General features: G+C 48.5%; 2 protein-coding genes across 2 annotated transcripts; one reads left to right on the forward strand and one right to left on the reverse strand.

Annotated features, from left to right (window-relative positions):
* Positions 1-4878: 4878 nt before the first annotated feature.
* Z518_09607 (uncharacterized protein) lies at positions 4879-6164 on the forward strand (the record flags this gene model as incomplete). Its single annotated transcript, XM_013412224.1, has 2 exons — positions 4879-4939; positions 5008-6164. 2 exons carry the CDS (start codon positions 4879-4881, stop codon positions 6162-6164), a joined length of 1218 nt encoding a protein of 405 aa, XP_013267678.1.
* A 4051-nt stretch (positions 6165-10215) lies between these two features.
* On the reverse strand, positions 10216-12810 carry Z518_09608 (uncharacterized protein; the record flags this gene model as incomplete). The annotated part of the gene is made up of 1 exon (XM_013412225.1): positions 10216-12810. One exon carries the CDS (start codon positions 12808-12810, stop codon positions 10216-10218), a length of 2595 nt encoding a protein of 864 aa, XP_013267679.1.
* Between the last annotated feature and the right edge of the window lie 3403 nt (positions 12811-16213).

Consider the following 16213-nt stretch of genomic DNA (forward strand, 5'->3'; position numbering starts at 1 on the left):
TGTGCGGCGACGCCAAGACCATTCCTACCGCGTCGCCATCGGATCCAGTCTGTGGACCATGTGGCCCCTCCCTCCTCCCACGAAGGGGGGGCGCCCTTCCTACTCGACATCGACATGGTCCGTGGATTGGATCCGATGAGTGAACCACCCTAACGGATCAAATATTTTCCGAACAACCGTCGTCGGATTAACTATTTTTCCGGCCTCACCCTCATCGGATCCAATCCGTGGACCATGTGCCTCCCCGGGCTCCCACTCGTGGCTCATGGATTGGATCCGATAAAGTCCCCCCCGTCGCTCATCGGATCCAGTCTGTGGGCCACCCAGAGAAGCTCTACTAATTATACTGGAGATGCTTCGTAACCGAGCGTGAACGACAAGCCTCGACGTCGTTATGATCCATGGATTGGATCCGATGGCGGCGGCCTTTCATCGGATCCGATCTGTGAACTACTTAGACAGACCACTACTCGCGCTCGAGATGTATCGTAACCGAGCGTGAACGACAAGCCTCGATGTCGAGATGATCCATAGATTGGATCCGATGGGTCGTAGTATTTCATCGGATCCAGTCTGTGAACCACCGAGACAGGCTCTACTAATTGCACTCGAGACGCTTCGTAATCGAGAGTGAACGACAAGCCTCGACGCCGAGATGATCCATAGATTGAATCCGATGGTTCGTGGTATTTCATCGGTTCCAATCTATGAACCACCCAGAGAAGCTCTATGTCATGGCACAACCTGGAATCCCCTCGAACGGTCTTGGCAGGCCCACTGTAGCTGTCGAATAGCCTTATGTGCCTGCGTGGTAGTGAAGTTATGAGCTATTGTTCTTCTACAACTTGTTCTGCCAGCTTGCTGAAATATATACACGTTTAGTTGGCCCTATATCCTATATAGCAGTGAACCCCTTTTCCAATAAAGGGGCACTTGCTACTATTCAGTCGTTCAATGAGACCTTGTGTTGGACAGGGGTGTTGTGTGTATATTGTTAAGAGAATGAATGCGGAAGTGCATGCGCATTTGGCTATGGAGACTTGTCTATCTGACTATCTAAGGATAATGAACGACTTTAAATACACAGTTACTCGTTTGGGCTGCCTACAGCACAGGCATGAGTACAGTCTGGACAATCCCCCCGTCGCCTATCGGATCCAGTCTGTGGACCACCCAGAGGAGCTCTACTAATCACACTCGACAGACTTCGTAACCGACGCGTGAACGACAAGCCTCGACGTTAAGATGATCCATGGATCAAATCCGATGGGTCGTGGAACTTTATCGGATCCAATCCGTGGACCACCCAGACAAGCCCTACTGATTACACTCGATATAGTTCATGAATCCGATTCGATGAAACAGTTATTTCGTTGCGCCTAAGGACTTTCAAATACAGTATGAACTGGAATTGTATGGATCTGTTGTATTTTAGCCACAAGATTAGGATGAAAGTATTTGATTTCGAGTCCAGCAAAATCGGCTTCACCTACGCGCACACCTGATCATTAAAGTACTACGCGCGTATACAAACTTCACAGTAAGGGCGGCAAGAAAGCTTAACACACATCACCCAAACACGAACCCATGAAGCAAATTACTGGGTACAACATCCGGAAACAAAGCCGCGGACATGCAAAACAAGCTGTAGCTCAGTGCGTTAAGATTAATTTCGAGGAGAAGCTGTCGATGTCCTTCCAATTGCTACAACAAACTGTACTGTTATAGTAGGAGTACGCATATTTCTCTTTGAACAAAGTCTAGCTGAATTGAATCACCTCCCATAGCGCTTAGGTATAGTATTGTACAATACTTCGCAGAAGGAAGAGAAGGACAAGTTTATGGAAGGGAGGCATCCGTAAGACCCTGAAAAATGCCTAGCAGGACCCACCGTCGGACAGCTTTCTAAAGACTACATTTAGCTTCTGGAAGCAGAAACGGGCTCTTAGTATGTGCCTATTTGGGCTCCCAAGGTCCACTTTAAGCTCCTGGTAGAGCGTATTTTTAGTTCCTAGAGAGTTGCACTCAGAATTTTAGGGTCTACGTTAGGCTCCTGAGGGATTTATTTCGAGTCCCTAGGACATATGTTGGGTTCTTGAGGGATTTATTTTAGGTCCCCTGGGGTTTGTATTGGGCTTCTGAGTCTACCCCGGCCTCCTTTAGTCTCCTTTAAGTCGATAAAAAGCTGATTTAGGCTGCCAGAGTCTGCTTTAAGCTCTCGAGCTGTTAAATTCGAGTTGATGTGATGTAGAGGCTCTCAAAACTGCTCTCTCCTTTGCAGACACATCGCAACTTTCTCTCCCTAAAAGCTAAGGAATAAGTGGGTCATGCTTTGCCTGATAGATAATAGTGTACTCTAAACTATCCTCCAATCGTCGGTGACATAATTTGACCAATGGGATTACTAGTACGGTATTACTCAGGATGTCTTGTGCCGTGTTACGAATCGGCCATACGACCCTGAACCACCCCAGTCGCGAGGGGAATGTAGGTGGGGCAGGGAACCGACAGAAAAATGTGGGTGACATCGCGATGGTTGCCGTTGAATTCTTCACGCCTTTTGGCCTGGCTTTCATTGACAGCGACAGGGAAGTGCTTTCTGACTCGCTGGTGCGTTTGATCTCCCATTATGCCTTGGAGTCACCCTTTGTTCGATCGACCGAGAAACGGCGGGATTCTCATCCTTATCGTCCTTACTATGCTGGTGGTCTGGCTCCAAAATACTCAATGGTTGAGGAAAGGCTTTCTTGTCTGCAACCAGCTATCCCCTGAATTAACATTCTAGAAGCTGATTTCGCTTCACGGGTCCATAATCAGGCCAAGTCATGGGACAGAGAGGACCGCATTCCCTATTCAGGTCCTGGACTCATCCATGCTCGACCCAGCTTCGGCCTCCTTTCCATCTCACCCAACCGTTCTCGCGCACTCGTCGTCGCAAGTCTACAGAAAAACGATACAACTTGGATTGAGCGAGAACTGGGTACCGATCCATACCTGGATCGCATGATATATGTGGTTAATAATACAACGGCACTATACAGTGTTCCGATAAATAAAAACCACGAGGTGATGGTGTAAGTACTAGTACCCCTGAGCACCATAAACTGACGACGAATGAGTTAGATACTTGACCTACATTATTGACCACTACGAGTGTCTACCGGATGTAACGATATTTATACACTCTCATCAGTACAGCTGGCATAATGAGGACCTTCTCAATCGCGACGCCGCTCTCATGATTAAGCAGCTCTCACTCGACCGGGTTCTGCGTTTGGGGTATATGAACCTTCGATGCCAGCTTTCTCCCGGGTGTCCTAGTTATGTGCATCCACTCCGCCCGGGAGATAACCCTGACACTCCCGAAGAGATATTTTGGGCTGAGGCGTGGAAAGAGCTATTCCCTTGGGATTCAGTCCCCTCCACTGTCTCTCACCCATGCTGTGCCCAGTTCGCGGTCAGTCGAAGCCGAATTTGAGGTCATTCCTTGATTGAATACCGGCATTTCCGCGACTGGCTGATTCGCACCGACTTAAGTGACTTTATATCTGGCCGAGTATGGGAACGCGTGTGGCAAATACTATTTAGCGGTGAAGATGAGGATTGCCCGCCGACAGATGTCTGTCTGTGTGACGGTTACGGGATCTGTCGATCATAGCTTCAGCCAACATCACATGTCCCTTTCTATTCTGCGGAATAAGCCTAGAAAACGTCCACAGTAAAATAAACTATTGTACTGTATTGTAAAACTGGAAATGGGACTCTCAAGGGATAATCTCACTTACCATTATCGCTCAAAAATACCAAGATTAAATCCTTCCAGGCCTTAACTACTTCAGCACTGTGAAAACAACCCACAACTGTTCTCCTGCCCGAGAGACATTCACACTCATTCTATTGCGATTCAAACATGACAGATGTAGAACAGTTGCATCGGAATATTATACCTGCAATTATCTCACCTGTAACTACAGCTGTCCATAATCGGTGCCGCCGCCTGCTGCTGGAGCGCACCCCTGTCAAGTACTTGCAATCAGATCGCGAACAGCCGAGGACCGAACCCAGTAATGGTGGAGTTTAAATGACAGGTAACATCGCAGCCATAGTCCACCACGGAACAACACCAACAACATCAGCCACACTAGCCACATGAGAGAGCCAGCTTGGCACCAGCCACAAAGTTTTAGCGTCCTTGCCCGGCGCAGTGCCACCTTTAATAAGTAATTAATAACCGGGACTAGTTTCCCGAAACTATTTTTAGATTCGGATACATTTCCCGTTCTGTACAAGTCGCGTGCTGTGGCCAGGAGGGACTCCTCCCGCTTCGAAAACTACAGGTGCGTGGCCGCCACCACCACTGCAGCACCACCATCGAGCTGTTTCCCTTTCAAGCTCATAGAAGAGTTTAATATGAGCTTCAGAGTCCTACTACTATGCTTGTGAAGCCGTGATCAGCAATCTTTCACATGTGGCATAAAGTTTCGCCACGAATCTGGGTACGGAAAGGGGTTCAATATGGGTCTCGCCCACCCCTCTAATTCTGCCAGGTTGAGTAAGGAAAATAGTGGGTCACAACGTGGGTATTCGATGTGGTTCTATAAATAGATGCTTCTCACCGCCTACAGGGGTGGGCGAAACGACCCGCACATCCCACTTTCGAGACTCCGTTCGAGCGGGGTCGAGCAGCTGAGGCGTGTTTCCATTGGTTTTTAAGAGGCAACATGACATAAAATGCAACTACATCCTCCTTGGGAGCCAACCGCTTTGGCCAGCAACTTAGATCACATATTGACACTATTTCTGCTTCGTCCATTCCAACGACCAGCAGAGGCTCAACCAAGTTCTTAAGTACTCGCCTGGAAGCAGATTCAGGGCACTATGGGGTTCTTAGGGTTCGCGCGGCTTCTTGCCAGAGATAATGTCTTGGCGCCTGAAAGAGGTATGGCAGCCTGTTGTCGAATCTATCTATCAGGGCCTTGATGCAGAGCGATTAACATAAGCTTGCAGACGCTGCTAATCCTACGGAAGTCAAATGGCAAGTTGTCTGGTGGGCTCTCGTCCCGCTGGCTCTGGGAGCCATGATACAACCCTGCGGGAGAGTTCTGGGCCAAGAGCATAAATCATTCCGTTTCTATGCCCGCATGTCGCCGTTTATTTGCATCGCCGACACCGCACACTTCCTCGTCGCAATCATACGCGCCACTTGTAGCTCCGCGCCGCGTTATGACATCGAGCGTCTCTTCGTTATCCGCTTTAAGGATGAAGACAGAGACACTAAGAGCGTCGAAACCTCGATTCTACTGCGGTTGGCCTTGTTGTTTGTCAGCGGGATTCCGTGTCAGACGATCAAGCTAGTCGGAATGCAGGGCATCCCTTGGACGAAAGCTATCGCGCTCATGTTCTTCATCTCCATTGTCTTCGGGGAGGCGATTATCTTCATTGCCCATCACCTCGATCTTCCTATACTCGTCCCTCCATCGAGCACCTACAATTCTTTCGATTACGAACCTCGGCGGCGACGGGGCAACCCACTACGTCCCATATTAGGTCCCGTAACATATATCTTCAGACTCGGACAAGTCCCCACTGCAAACGGTCACTGGCTGGTTTCCTTTGCACTTGGTATCCAGACTGCCACCAACACATCTACAATATGTGGCCTGATTTCCCGCGCTAGAGAGGGCAATCGATTGATCATATTGTTACAAGCTTCCTGGGCCTTTTCAGCTATACTGATAACTTCTGGACTATTTCTGAAAATCTTTCCAGGGGCCAAGAAATATTACCTCGAAATGTTCTTTTTTCAGGTGAAAGCTTGGTGCTTGCTCATGCTTATCTCGGGTTTATTTGCGACCACAACTAATCCTCTTTTGGACCGGATGTACAGGGGCTGGATATACAATGGTGATATCTGGCTTCTCACGGTCGGCTGTGTGGTGGTCGTGGCCTTTGCACACATACTTAACAGTCTCCTTCCCGCAGTGATAATACCATTCTGGATCGACGACAGCCACATAAAAGCCTTATTTCGGATCGGGACTATTCGGCAATGTCAGGTGGCAGTTATGTGTATCTTCACGTTACCAATTAGCATCCTCGGTTACTGTTTTCTTTATGACCCGGCGGGAACTGTAAACCCAGGCTGGACCGGAGTGTTCGGATAGTTCATAACTTCGCCTAGATGACAATCACGACAGAGTTAGTATAGGGTCAGGGCGTCGGCGTTAACTACCCCGCGGGGATAGAGTGGAGACCGGATGGTTTGGACGAAGAAAATAAGGATATGGAATAGCTAAATGTCTCGATCTTAAATGGTTGGAAGGCAGCGCTCTTGCGAAGACAACCTGTGAGGTGGAGGACCCCGCACGGAAAGTCGGCCAATTTTATCACCTTCCGCTGTGATTTTACGGAGGACTTGTCCTATTTCGAAGGGTCCAGGGGACCGTCAGACTATATACTTTCGAAGCGTGTACGAAGCGTACAACGCTTCCGAAGGTCTTTACAAGCCTTGGCGTCGCCACATATCACACCGCTGTGGCCATCGATCACGTGAGAGAAGACTTCAACGCATTGAACACACTGACCATGTCGTCTTGTGTTATAGCGTTGTGGCGGAACGGGACGACGATAACGTGCCGAGCCGTTGTTGATACGAGAAATAATGATAGAAGTGGTTAAACGGTGAACACGTTATCCGAATCTTAATGCTCGCACTGCGCACGGCGGCAACGTTGTGGTGTTGGCACTTCTGGCCACTCCCTCGTCGTCGCCACTCATTCTCAGCTGTGTAAGGCTCTTAGCCGTGCAAGGGGCACTCTCAGCTTGCCAGGGATTTGCACTGCCACAACACGGCGACTCCGTCGTCGTGTTGTGGGACTCTACTCTCATTACTCTGTAGTATTTATATAGAAGATAGAACGCAGTAACCTCTGCAGGAACAGAGCACTCAATTCATTCATTCCGCATATAACAACAGTACTAATGAAGGGTGTGAAGAGAGGGATCATAAATCGTTGCGAGCGTACAAGGTAGAGTGTGGAATAGTAATGTACTGAAACCTGTCTCTATCTAAGGGTTCGAAGGCTCTTCTTATACCTTCGATCCGTTCATCTTCCTGCCTCCTTTCCAACGCCCAGCCCCCTTTGTCATATCTGGGACGAGAGGGGGAAGCAATGGAATATCGCAATGGCAAAGGTTGACTGAAGTAGTCGTTGTTATGGTCTATCTGTGTCTTGTTCTTTTAAGAGTTGTGTGGGGTTGCAGAAATGGAAGAAGTAAACGAGAGCTTTAGCGGGCTAGTCCCAACTAGGCCTAGCGCTCCACGTGACACCCTTCCTGCCACCTTCGTAGTGGCTGGGAATTCGTGGCGTGATAGGTGTTACATCACCTCGTCGAGAATAATCGAAGTCGACGTGATCGAAATCGGTTCGATTTTCGGTTCGATTGATGTCGACGTGAGGAAGAATGTCATGAAGTAAGATTGGTTGATTCGATGTCGAGCTTAACGACGGAGCTTCTCTCGAACTCGTCGCCGCTTCCCATACCATTTGACCCGGAAATGAAAAGGTCGACCTCGAGCTATAATTAATTAAATATTAAGGAGAGAGAGTATAGTCGACTTACTTATTTTATAACATTCACCTTCTAGTATGCAACTTCATTAATTAGCGACAGCGTTAGCGTATATAAATATTTAGATAAACTTTATTCCACACTCTTAGAAAAGCCCAGTAATATACGTCGTGTGGATAAATCAGCTCTATTCTACCCTTCTTGAAAGGGCTAGAGTATTTATTTAAATTTAAGTTATATAAGCTTACTGTCGGTTAAGGTCTCATTGAACGACTGAATAGTAGCAGGTGACTCTTTATTGAAAGAGGGGTTATCGCTTCTATATAGGATTTAAAAGTGGAAATAGAAGAAGAAAAGAGAACAAACCAACGTATATATATACATCAGGAACCTAACAGGATCGGTTGTGAGGTAGATAGAGCATTTAATATATCTCTGTGAAAGATATAAATATTCAACGATACTGAATAGTTATCAGCATCCCTTTTCCGAAGGAAAGGGGGTTCACTATTATACAGAAGATAGGGGCAAGAAAAGGGGTAGAATAGAGGTAACTAAACGTGTATATATTTCAGCAAGTTTGTAGAACAAGTTGTAGAACAATAAGAAGAACAATGGCTCATGTTGAACTTCGTGGATTAAAAGAGTGTTCTATTTCTATCAAGTTGAGGTCCTGCCTCGTATTGTAAAGGTGATGAACGGTTTGGCACTTGAGTGCCTGTCATACAGGGAGGATATCGTCGTCAAAGCTGTTAAGCAACCACACATCAAGATCTCATTACAAGAAAAGTTCCATACTCTCGCCATCTTTCTACCCACCCATATTTACTTGCCCTTTACATAATCCATGCACGTAGCGCCCCGCTACAGCATGTTTATATAAACGAAGATTGTGTTAAACTGTGAGACAATATGGGGCAACGATTTCAGCGTGGCAACGAACGTTCAGCTGGACAAGGGATTCGTTTACGAGCTGAACACGGAGACATCGAAAGATGGCGACAATCTTTGCCTATATAAACATACGAGGCAGGACCTCAACTTGATAGAGAACAGAGCACTCCTTCAACTCAAGTTGTACCACAAATTCGACAGATTGTCGCCATCTTTCGGTGTCTCCGTATTCAGCTCGTAGATGAAATCTTTGTCTAGCTGAATACCGATTGCCACGCTGAAAGTGTTGCCACATATTGTCTCACAGGTCAACACAATGCTATTGTTCAACAGCTCATAACTTCACTACCACGCAGGCACACAAGGCTATCGGCAGGCACACGAGGCTATTCGACAGCCATAGTGGGCCTGCCAAGACCGTTTGAGGGGCTTCCAGATTGTGCCATCACACACACACACACGAGGAGATATCTCTACAACACACACGCTTCGCCACAACAAAAATAATCAACACCAAAGCTCCCCTCCTATAGTCCATCACTGACGAACTAATAAATGGGGCGCCACAACCAATGAATGCTTGAGCTAGACAAGTTCACCGACAGGAAGATTTGACCCCCCTCGATATCACTCAGTTTAACATCAACAATCACTGGCTGGAGCATTACGTTTACCCATCTAGGGCACCTAGAAATCTAGGCCGGACAACCCTCTTGCCTTACCTATGATCGAACACTAGTAAGGTCCCTCAATTCTATCGGTTCGACTGCAAGCCGAGTGTTTTACCACTCGGTTACGTCCTTGATAGGTCAACCACGATTTGGTGTCAATTTTGAAGCAATTTTTGGCAGAATAAAATAATAAACCTTATTTTTTTGGCTTTTTTTTTTTGGAACCACCCTTGGCGTTGTGCGGCGACGCCAAGACCGTCGTGTTGACCGATCACGTAAGCATACGACTTGGCAAAGTCACGTGACATTATTACATAGAAGTTCCTACCACGTCGCCATCGGATCCAGTCTGTGGACCATGTCCCCCCCTTCCTACTCGACATCGACATGGTCCGTGGATTGGATTCGATGAGTGAACCACCCTAACGGATCAAATATTTTCCGAACAACCGTCGTCGGATTAACTATTTTTCCGGCCTCACCCTCATCGGATCCAATCCGTGAACCATGTGCCTCCCAGGGGGCTCCCACTCGTGGTTCATGGATTGGATTCGATGAAGTCCCCCCGTCGCCCATCGGATCCAGTCTGTAGACCACCCAGAGAAGCTCTACTAATCATACTCGAGATGTCTCGTAATCGAGCGTAAACGACAAGCCTCGACGTCGAGATGATTCATGGATTGGATCCGATAAGTCGTGGTATTTCATCGGATCCAATCCGTGGACCACTGTCAAACTGGGGAACAACTTGAGATATATTAAATGCTCTGTTTACACCCAACCGGTCCTGCCAGGTTACTGGTATATATACACGTTGAGTTGACCCCTTTTCTTCTTCTATTGTATAGGTGATGAACGGTTTAGCACTTGAGTGCCTGTCATGCAGGGAGGATGTCGTCGCCAAAGCTGTTGAGCAACTACACACCAAGCTCTAATTACAAGAACGGCTCAATGCTCTCGCCATCTTTCTACCCACCCATGCTTGCTTGCCCCTTACATAAGCCATGCACGTAGCGCCCCGCTACATCCCTCCCCTCTCCACAGCTTGGCCGCCCTCGGCCAACAGCAATATGCCTTTCTACTCAGACTCGGAGCTTTCCTCGCTTGCTTCGGCACCCTCAAAACCATGTATGACACCCACCGTCTTGGGGCTCTCCTCAGCAGGATCCTCATCAGGACTAAAGGGCTCATGTTCGCGGCCTATATCTTTGAGGTAGAAGTATGACCGCATACCAAAATGTGCCTTCTCCTCATTTACCACCTGATCGAACAGTTCACACACTCTGTTGACGCAGTTTTGCCGCCATGCACAGATATAGGCCCATCGTTCCTCAACTGTGCCCAAAAGAAGAAGGCGCTTGTCTTGAATGACTGTAGGCTTGTCATGACGTAGCTGACACACGATTGAGTCGGAAAGAGGACCAAGCCCATTCAGCATGACCGAGGCGGGAAAGGCGGTTGGGATGACACCGTATCGATTGGCAAGTCCGGAAGGCGAATTCTTTGCTGCAACATGGTCTCGGTGTGCGATCGACAGATCCGTGAACGTTCCGCTCTCTGTGACCTCCAATATCTCCAGGTCTCCTTGCAACGCAACAAACCAAGGCAACATCGTACGTCGAACACGTACGGCAGGACCTTTTGCACCATGCGGAAGATGTGGTTGCGTGATTCGTACCTGTGTTGACTTGCAAGGCTGTGCTGTCCAGTTAGTGTTAAACTTGATGACGTCGTCCTTAGTAAAATGCTCTTTCTCAATGCGATGCACAAAGGTGTCAGTACTCAAGCCACGTTCGGCCAGAAGAGCTTCCCACTCCTGAAATCGTCGATGCATCTTAGGAAGGATGATCGTACAGTCATCTGACTCCTCGTCATCAAGCGACACAGCGCCTTGAATCTGGTATGCTCCTCTCTCTGACTTAGCAAGATTCTTCATGTTGATGTCAATATGCTTGAATGCAGTTTTGTCCCCAGGCTTCTGATACTTCGCGTAGTATGGGTATGAGACCAAGTTGACGTTGCGATCAGCTCGAAGTGCAACATACATCATATAGTAGACCGGATCTTGACGCATGGCTTGCTGGCCAAGGCTGAAAAACATGTTCCGTAACCATCCATAGTTAGGCCGCCCATTAATCTCACGCAAGTGAAATTTATACATGTCGAACTCATGGTTGATCACTTCCATGACAGTACGGCAGGCAGGAGATCCGCAACCACTGTACTGCATTGTTCTCCACCAACCAAAGCAATCAACAACAACCGAGCCATTCGTGTCCCATTCCGCTTTGTCGATTCCCAAATACGCGCAAAGTTCCTGCTGGTTCTTCGCGGTGATGGATAAAGGAGGCAATGCTCGCGGTGCAAACTTGTAAGGTCCAAGCTTGTCAGAAGGGCGAGGAGGGCGAGCTTCCATCCTGAAGAATGCGTATGTGTCCCTGTGGGTTTTCCACGCACCAAGAGTTCCAGTAACCATGTGTTCATAGTATTGTCCCAGCCGAGTATGCAATAAATCAAAGTTCAGCGACTTTACTCGGAAGCCGACAATTGCTGCAAGATTGCGCAGATGCCCATAGCAGAATGTCTTGTCTTTTGCCCTATGCCACGCTTTCATGAGGTTCGTCTGCTCGAATGCATCGTAGGTTTTCCTACTCCTCAGCCTGCTCAAGAGGCCTTTTGAAATGTCCGCATCACACCCACACACATGTCTATCCGTGGTTTCTTCAGGAACAAATTCACCGTCATCCACATGTCTCAACTTCCTCTTCTTCCTGGCAACTGCAGTGTTATCTGTGGACGTTTCATCTTCGTTCTCGATGCCGGAGAGATTTACAGAATGATGCGACTTGCTCGTTGTGGCTGATTCGTTGCTCTCTGACAACGCCAGAAGCGCTGCACGTGACCTGGTTAATCGCACCCCCGGGGTGCGATTGAATGGCGGCTCATCTGCTTCCTCTTCACCATCCCTCGTGCCTCGTGATTGTGTCTCAGCCTGCTCTTGAATATCCGTGATGGCACCCACAGGCACAAGCCATCCATTGGCAGCAACATTGTATCCACCACTCAGCAGTTCATTCCGCGTGATAATGGTATTAGCTTGTCCGCTCGTCACACGTTCAAAGTCCTTGCTCATCGGCAGCATGTCGCGGGATCGACCAGGAGATGGATTTGACAATCGCCAGAAGATTGCTCTGCGTATCAAGCCGATGGCAGTGTTGTAATCCGGCTGTTTGCGACAAAGTTTGCGAAGACGCGACCATGTAGTATCCCCTGCCGTCAGCAGATGTGCGAAATCTCGACGGACCGCCGCTTCTCCCCATGTTGCAAATACAAATCTCTGCGCCTCCAGTGCCTGACTACGCGCCGCGGTGGCACGCACTGCCGCATTCTTGACTTTGATCCACGATTCTGAATCCTCAACAATGTATGGAGCCATATCAGGATTCCTCTCTTTGAACTGAACAAAAGATTCCGAAACTTCATCCATTTTTCCGTGTGCAATAGCGAGTAAGTCCACCTTTTCTTGAAAAACTTCCCCTTTTACTTCTTTGGGAAATGTTGAGAGGTGTTGGAAAAGTTCGGGAAGGTTGACGCATGTACGCCCATCGACGCGCAACAGTTCTGCAAGGTAGCTGTCACCAGGAGAGAGCGAGAGGGAGTCCTGAACTGCCATATTGTGATCGGCGAAAGGTTGTCTTGTAGTCAAAGCATGAAAGATGTAGCTTCACAACTCAGTCGATTCGCAGTTGAGACATAGGAAACGTCGCCAGTTGATCAAGGATAGGTGCGACAGTATTGAAAGAGAGAGTTCAAAAACATGTAAGTGAAGTTGATATCACCCTCATGCCCTCTCAATAACGCCATTGTCAGTGTTGAACAAACAATGAGCCGCAAGTGAAAGTGAATCAAGCACTCCTCCAACTCCTTTTTAACGCCAACTCAAAGAAAAGTGAATATATCAAAACCTTCACAACACAGAAACACCAGCTCGAGTCTTAGGAAAACAACTTCAACGCATCGGACGAAAGAGGGAATCAGCGCGGGTCAGCCTCTTCATATGTCTCTTCTACCACGTTGAGTTTGCGTGGTCGCCCTCGTCTCCTCCTTAGCGTAGGAGTTTCATCACCAATGACAGGTTGTCCTTCCACAGGATGAACATCAATGACAGGTTGAGCAGCAGCATCCATCCTGTTCCGTCTCGAACGACGAACAGGACTCTCTTCTAACTCTTCAATGCTGCCCTGCTCTTCCACATCCACATGCGACTCTCGAGATCTGGTGACGTCTGAAGACGTGGAAACACGAGGAAAGAATTGTTTTAATCGATTCCCAGCATAGGTTCCACTTAGCTGTGCTCCATCCAGCTCGGCCAGAGTGTAGGTTCCCTTGTCGTTCGTTCCCACGATACGATACGGCCCCAACCATCGAAAGGACAACTTGTTAGCTTTTGACATATCCATTCCGCCAAAGGTGTCATGTACCAGAACCAACATTCCAGGTTCGAGTGCACCCTCGCGAATGTTGTTTCTCGAATCAAATTGTTCCTTCCCATGTTCTCGCATTCTGCGGAGATGTAATCTGGCTTCCTCTAAGTCTTCTTCTCTTCGCTCGAGAGCTTTAGCTCGCATAGCGAGAAGCTCATCGGTGGAACGTACTTCATCCCAAGACATCACACTCCACGTTGACACATCCAGTTCAATAGGAAGGAGAGGCCGGTCCACATATTCGACTTCATATGGAGTCATCCCCGTGCTTGATCGCACAGTGGTACGGTCAGCCCACAGCACAGCATGTAAATGGTTGGTCCAGCTCGCAGGTGACTTGCTCATCTTTGCAAGAGCATCAACAACGGGCCTGTGCCCTGCTTCGATAGCTCCATTCGACTGAGGATGATAAGCAGACGTCACCAAACGCCTGATTCCATATGACTCCATCAGGGCTGCCACATGCTTTTTATTCTCGGGACCTCCATCACACACTATCTCTCGGAAGATACCGTGGCGACATATTACCTCCTCCCACAGAAATTTTGCGACAGTCTGGCTGTCATTGCTCCTAATCGCGCGGGATTCCAGCCAGCCGGAGAAGTGACTTCTGGCCTGTACTAGATAATTCATGCCACGAGAACGCGGCATGTTGACCACGTCCAACCCAATCTTTTCCCATCGTTCATCGACCCAAGTGGGATGCATTGCCTCTTCCATTCGAATGGATGCGCGGTATTGACATTCTTCGCATGTCTTCACATATTCTTTGACCTCTTTCCACATACCTTCCCACCAATATCGATCAGCGATCCTTCGAAAGGTGCTCTCCCTTCCTCGGTGGCCGCTGTCATCATGCAATGATTTCAGAATCTTCAACCTTCTCTCCTCCCCGTCAACGACCCTCCTTACTGGGTTGACTTTGTCTGCTCTCCTGAAGAGATGCCCTTGCCGAACAAAGAAGTTCAATGCTTTCCTGCGGAATTTCCTAAATTCAGCCGTGGACATGCCATCCGGACGATGCCCACCGGAGAGCAAAAATTCCGCAATTTGTCGGGAATCCTCATCGTACTCCTCCTCGTTGAATCTGGCACCGCCCGGCAAACCTTCCGGATCAGGCGAGTTCCTAATCGCACCCCTGGGGTGCGATTGATGCTCGATCCTGATCGGACAGATTCTAACCGCATTCATTTGAGCTTCAACCCATGCATCAATGTCCTCTTCTTTCTCTGCCTCACGCTGCTCTTCCTCGGTCGCGGGCCTTCTTGATAGCGCATCTGCGACGGCATTCTTTGATCCCGGCACATGACGAACCTCAAAGTCAAAGAGACGGATCCACGCCAGCCACTGCGTGACTAGTGCGCCCGGCAGGTCAGTCGCGGTGCGATTCAATTGCGCAGCCAATGTCATTGCGTCGGTTTCGACAACGAACGAGACGCCATACAGCCAATGCTTGAACTTTTTGAGCGCTTTCAACAATGCACGACACTCTCTCTTGCCGGCGTCATATCGAGACTCTGCGGAAGACCATAAACCACTCTCATACCGTGCAGGGTGCCTTCTTTTGCCTCCCCTCTCCACTTGCATGAGTACCGCTCCCCATCCTCTTTTGCTAGCATCAAAGGCGAGTATGATGACCCCAGCGCCTGGCAGATAATCAATGCTAACCAATGCAGGTGCGGTTGTCAATGCAACCTTCAGCAGCCGCATTGCCTCTTCCTCTTCATCTCCCCACCTCCATTCCACTCCTTTCTTCAAGAGTCTGTAGAAGACCTGGACTTTGTATGCGAAACCTTCTATCCACACTCGATAATAGACGCAGATGCCGAGAAATCCTTTCAGTTCCGTAGGATTTTTGCACGAAGGCCAGTTCACAATCTTCTCAATCTTCACACTATCTGGATGTCTTCCATCCCGATCACATACATATCCAACAATTCGCAACCCTGGCATGCAAAATTGCGATTTTTCTCCGGAGATGGTGGCTCCCGCTCTCTCCACATCGCACAAGACCTCATCGAGATTCCGGATATGTTCAAGTATGAATTTTCGAATGCCGGGGGCGACTTCTTCATATGCATAGTCTGTCCTCGGTCCTTTGACTCCGATATCATCAACAAATGGTCGCGCCCTCTCTGGTACATGTGCTTCGAGTATCTTGTTGGAAATCCTGACAAACTGGGCTACTGAATTCGTCGCTCCCTGCGGCAACGTCGTTTGTCTCAACAACCCAATCGGTGTTTGGAAGGCTGTCATGTCTCTGCAATGCTCTGCAAGTGTCACTTGGTCGTACCCGGAGAACCAATCAATCAAAGAGACAACATGCATCCCTGCAAAGTCCTCTGAAAATTCGTCGGAAGAAGGTGGTAAGTTAGCGTCTCGGATTGTCACTCTGTTGATGTTCATCGCCGCATTCACGAGACGGTAATCCTTATTCTTTTTGGGCACCAAGAAGTAGGGATTCCGATACGGTCCATGACAGTCCTCGAGCACTCCCTTTTTCTTCCTGTCCATTACCAACTCAATGACCTTCGACTCCAGTGACTTCGGAATATGAAAACTTTTTGCTTGCCATGCCTCGTGGGGCACGGT

The sequence above is a fragment of the Rhinocladiella mackenziei genome, assembly GCF_000835555.1.
Source record: "Rhinocladiella mackenziei CBS 650.93 unplaced genomic scaffold supercont1.8, whole genome shotgun sequence".
Lineage (NCBI taxonomy): Eukaryota > Fungi > Ascomycota > Eurotiomycetes > Chaetothyriales > Herpotrichiellaceae > Rhinocladiella > Rhinocladiella mackenziei.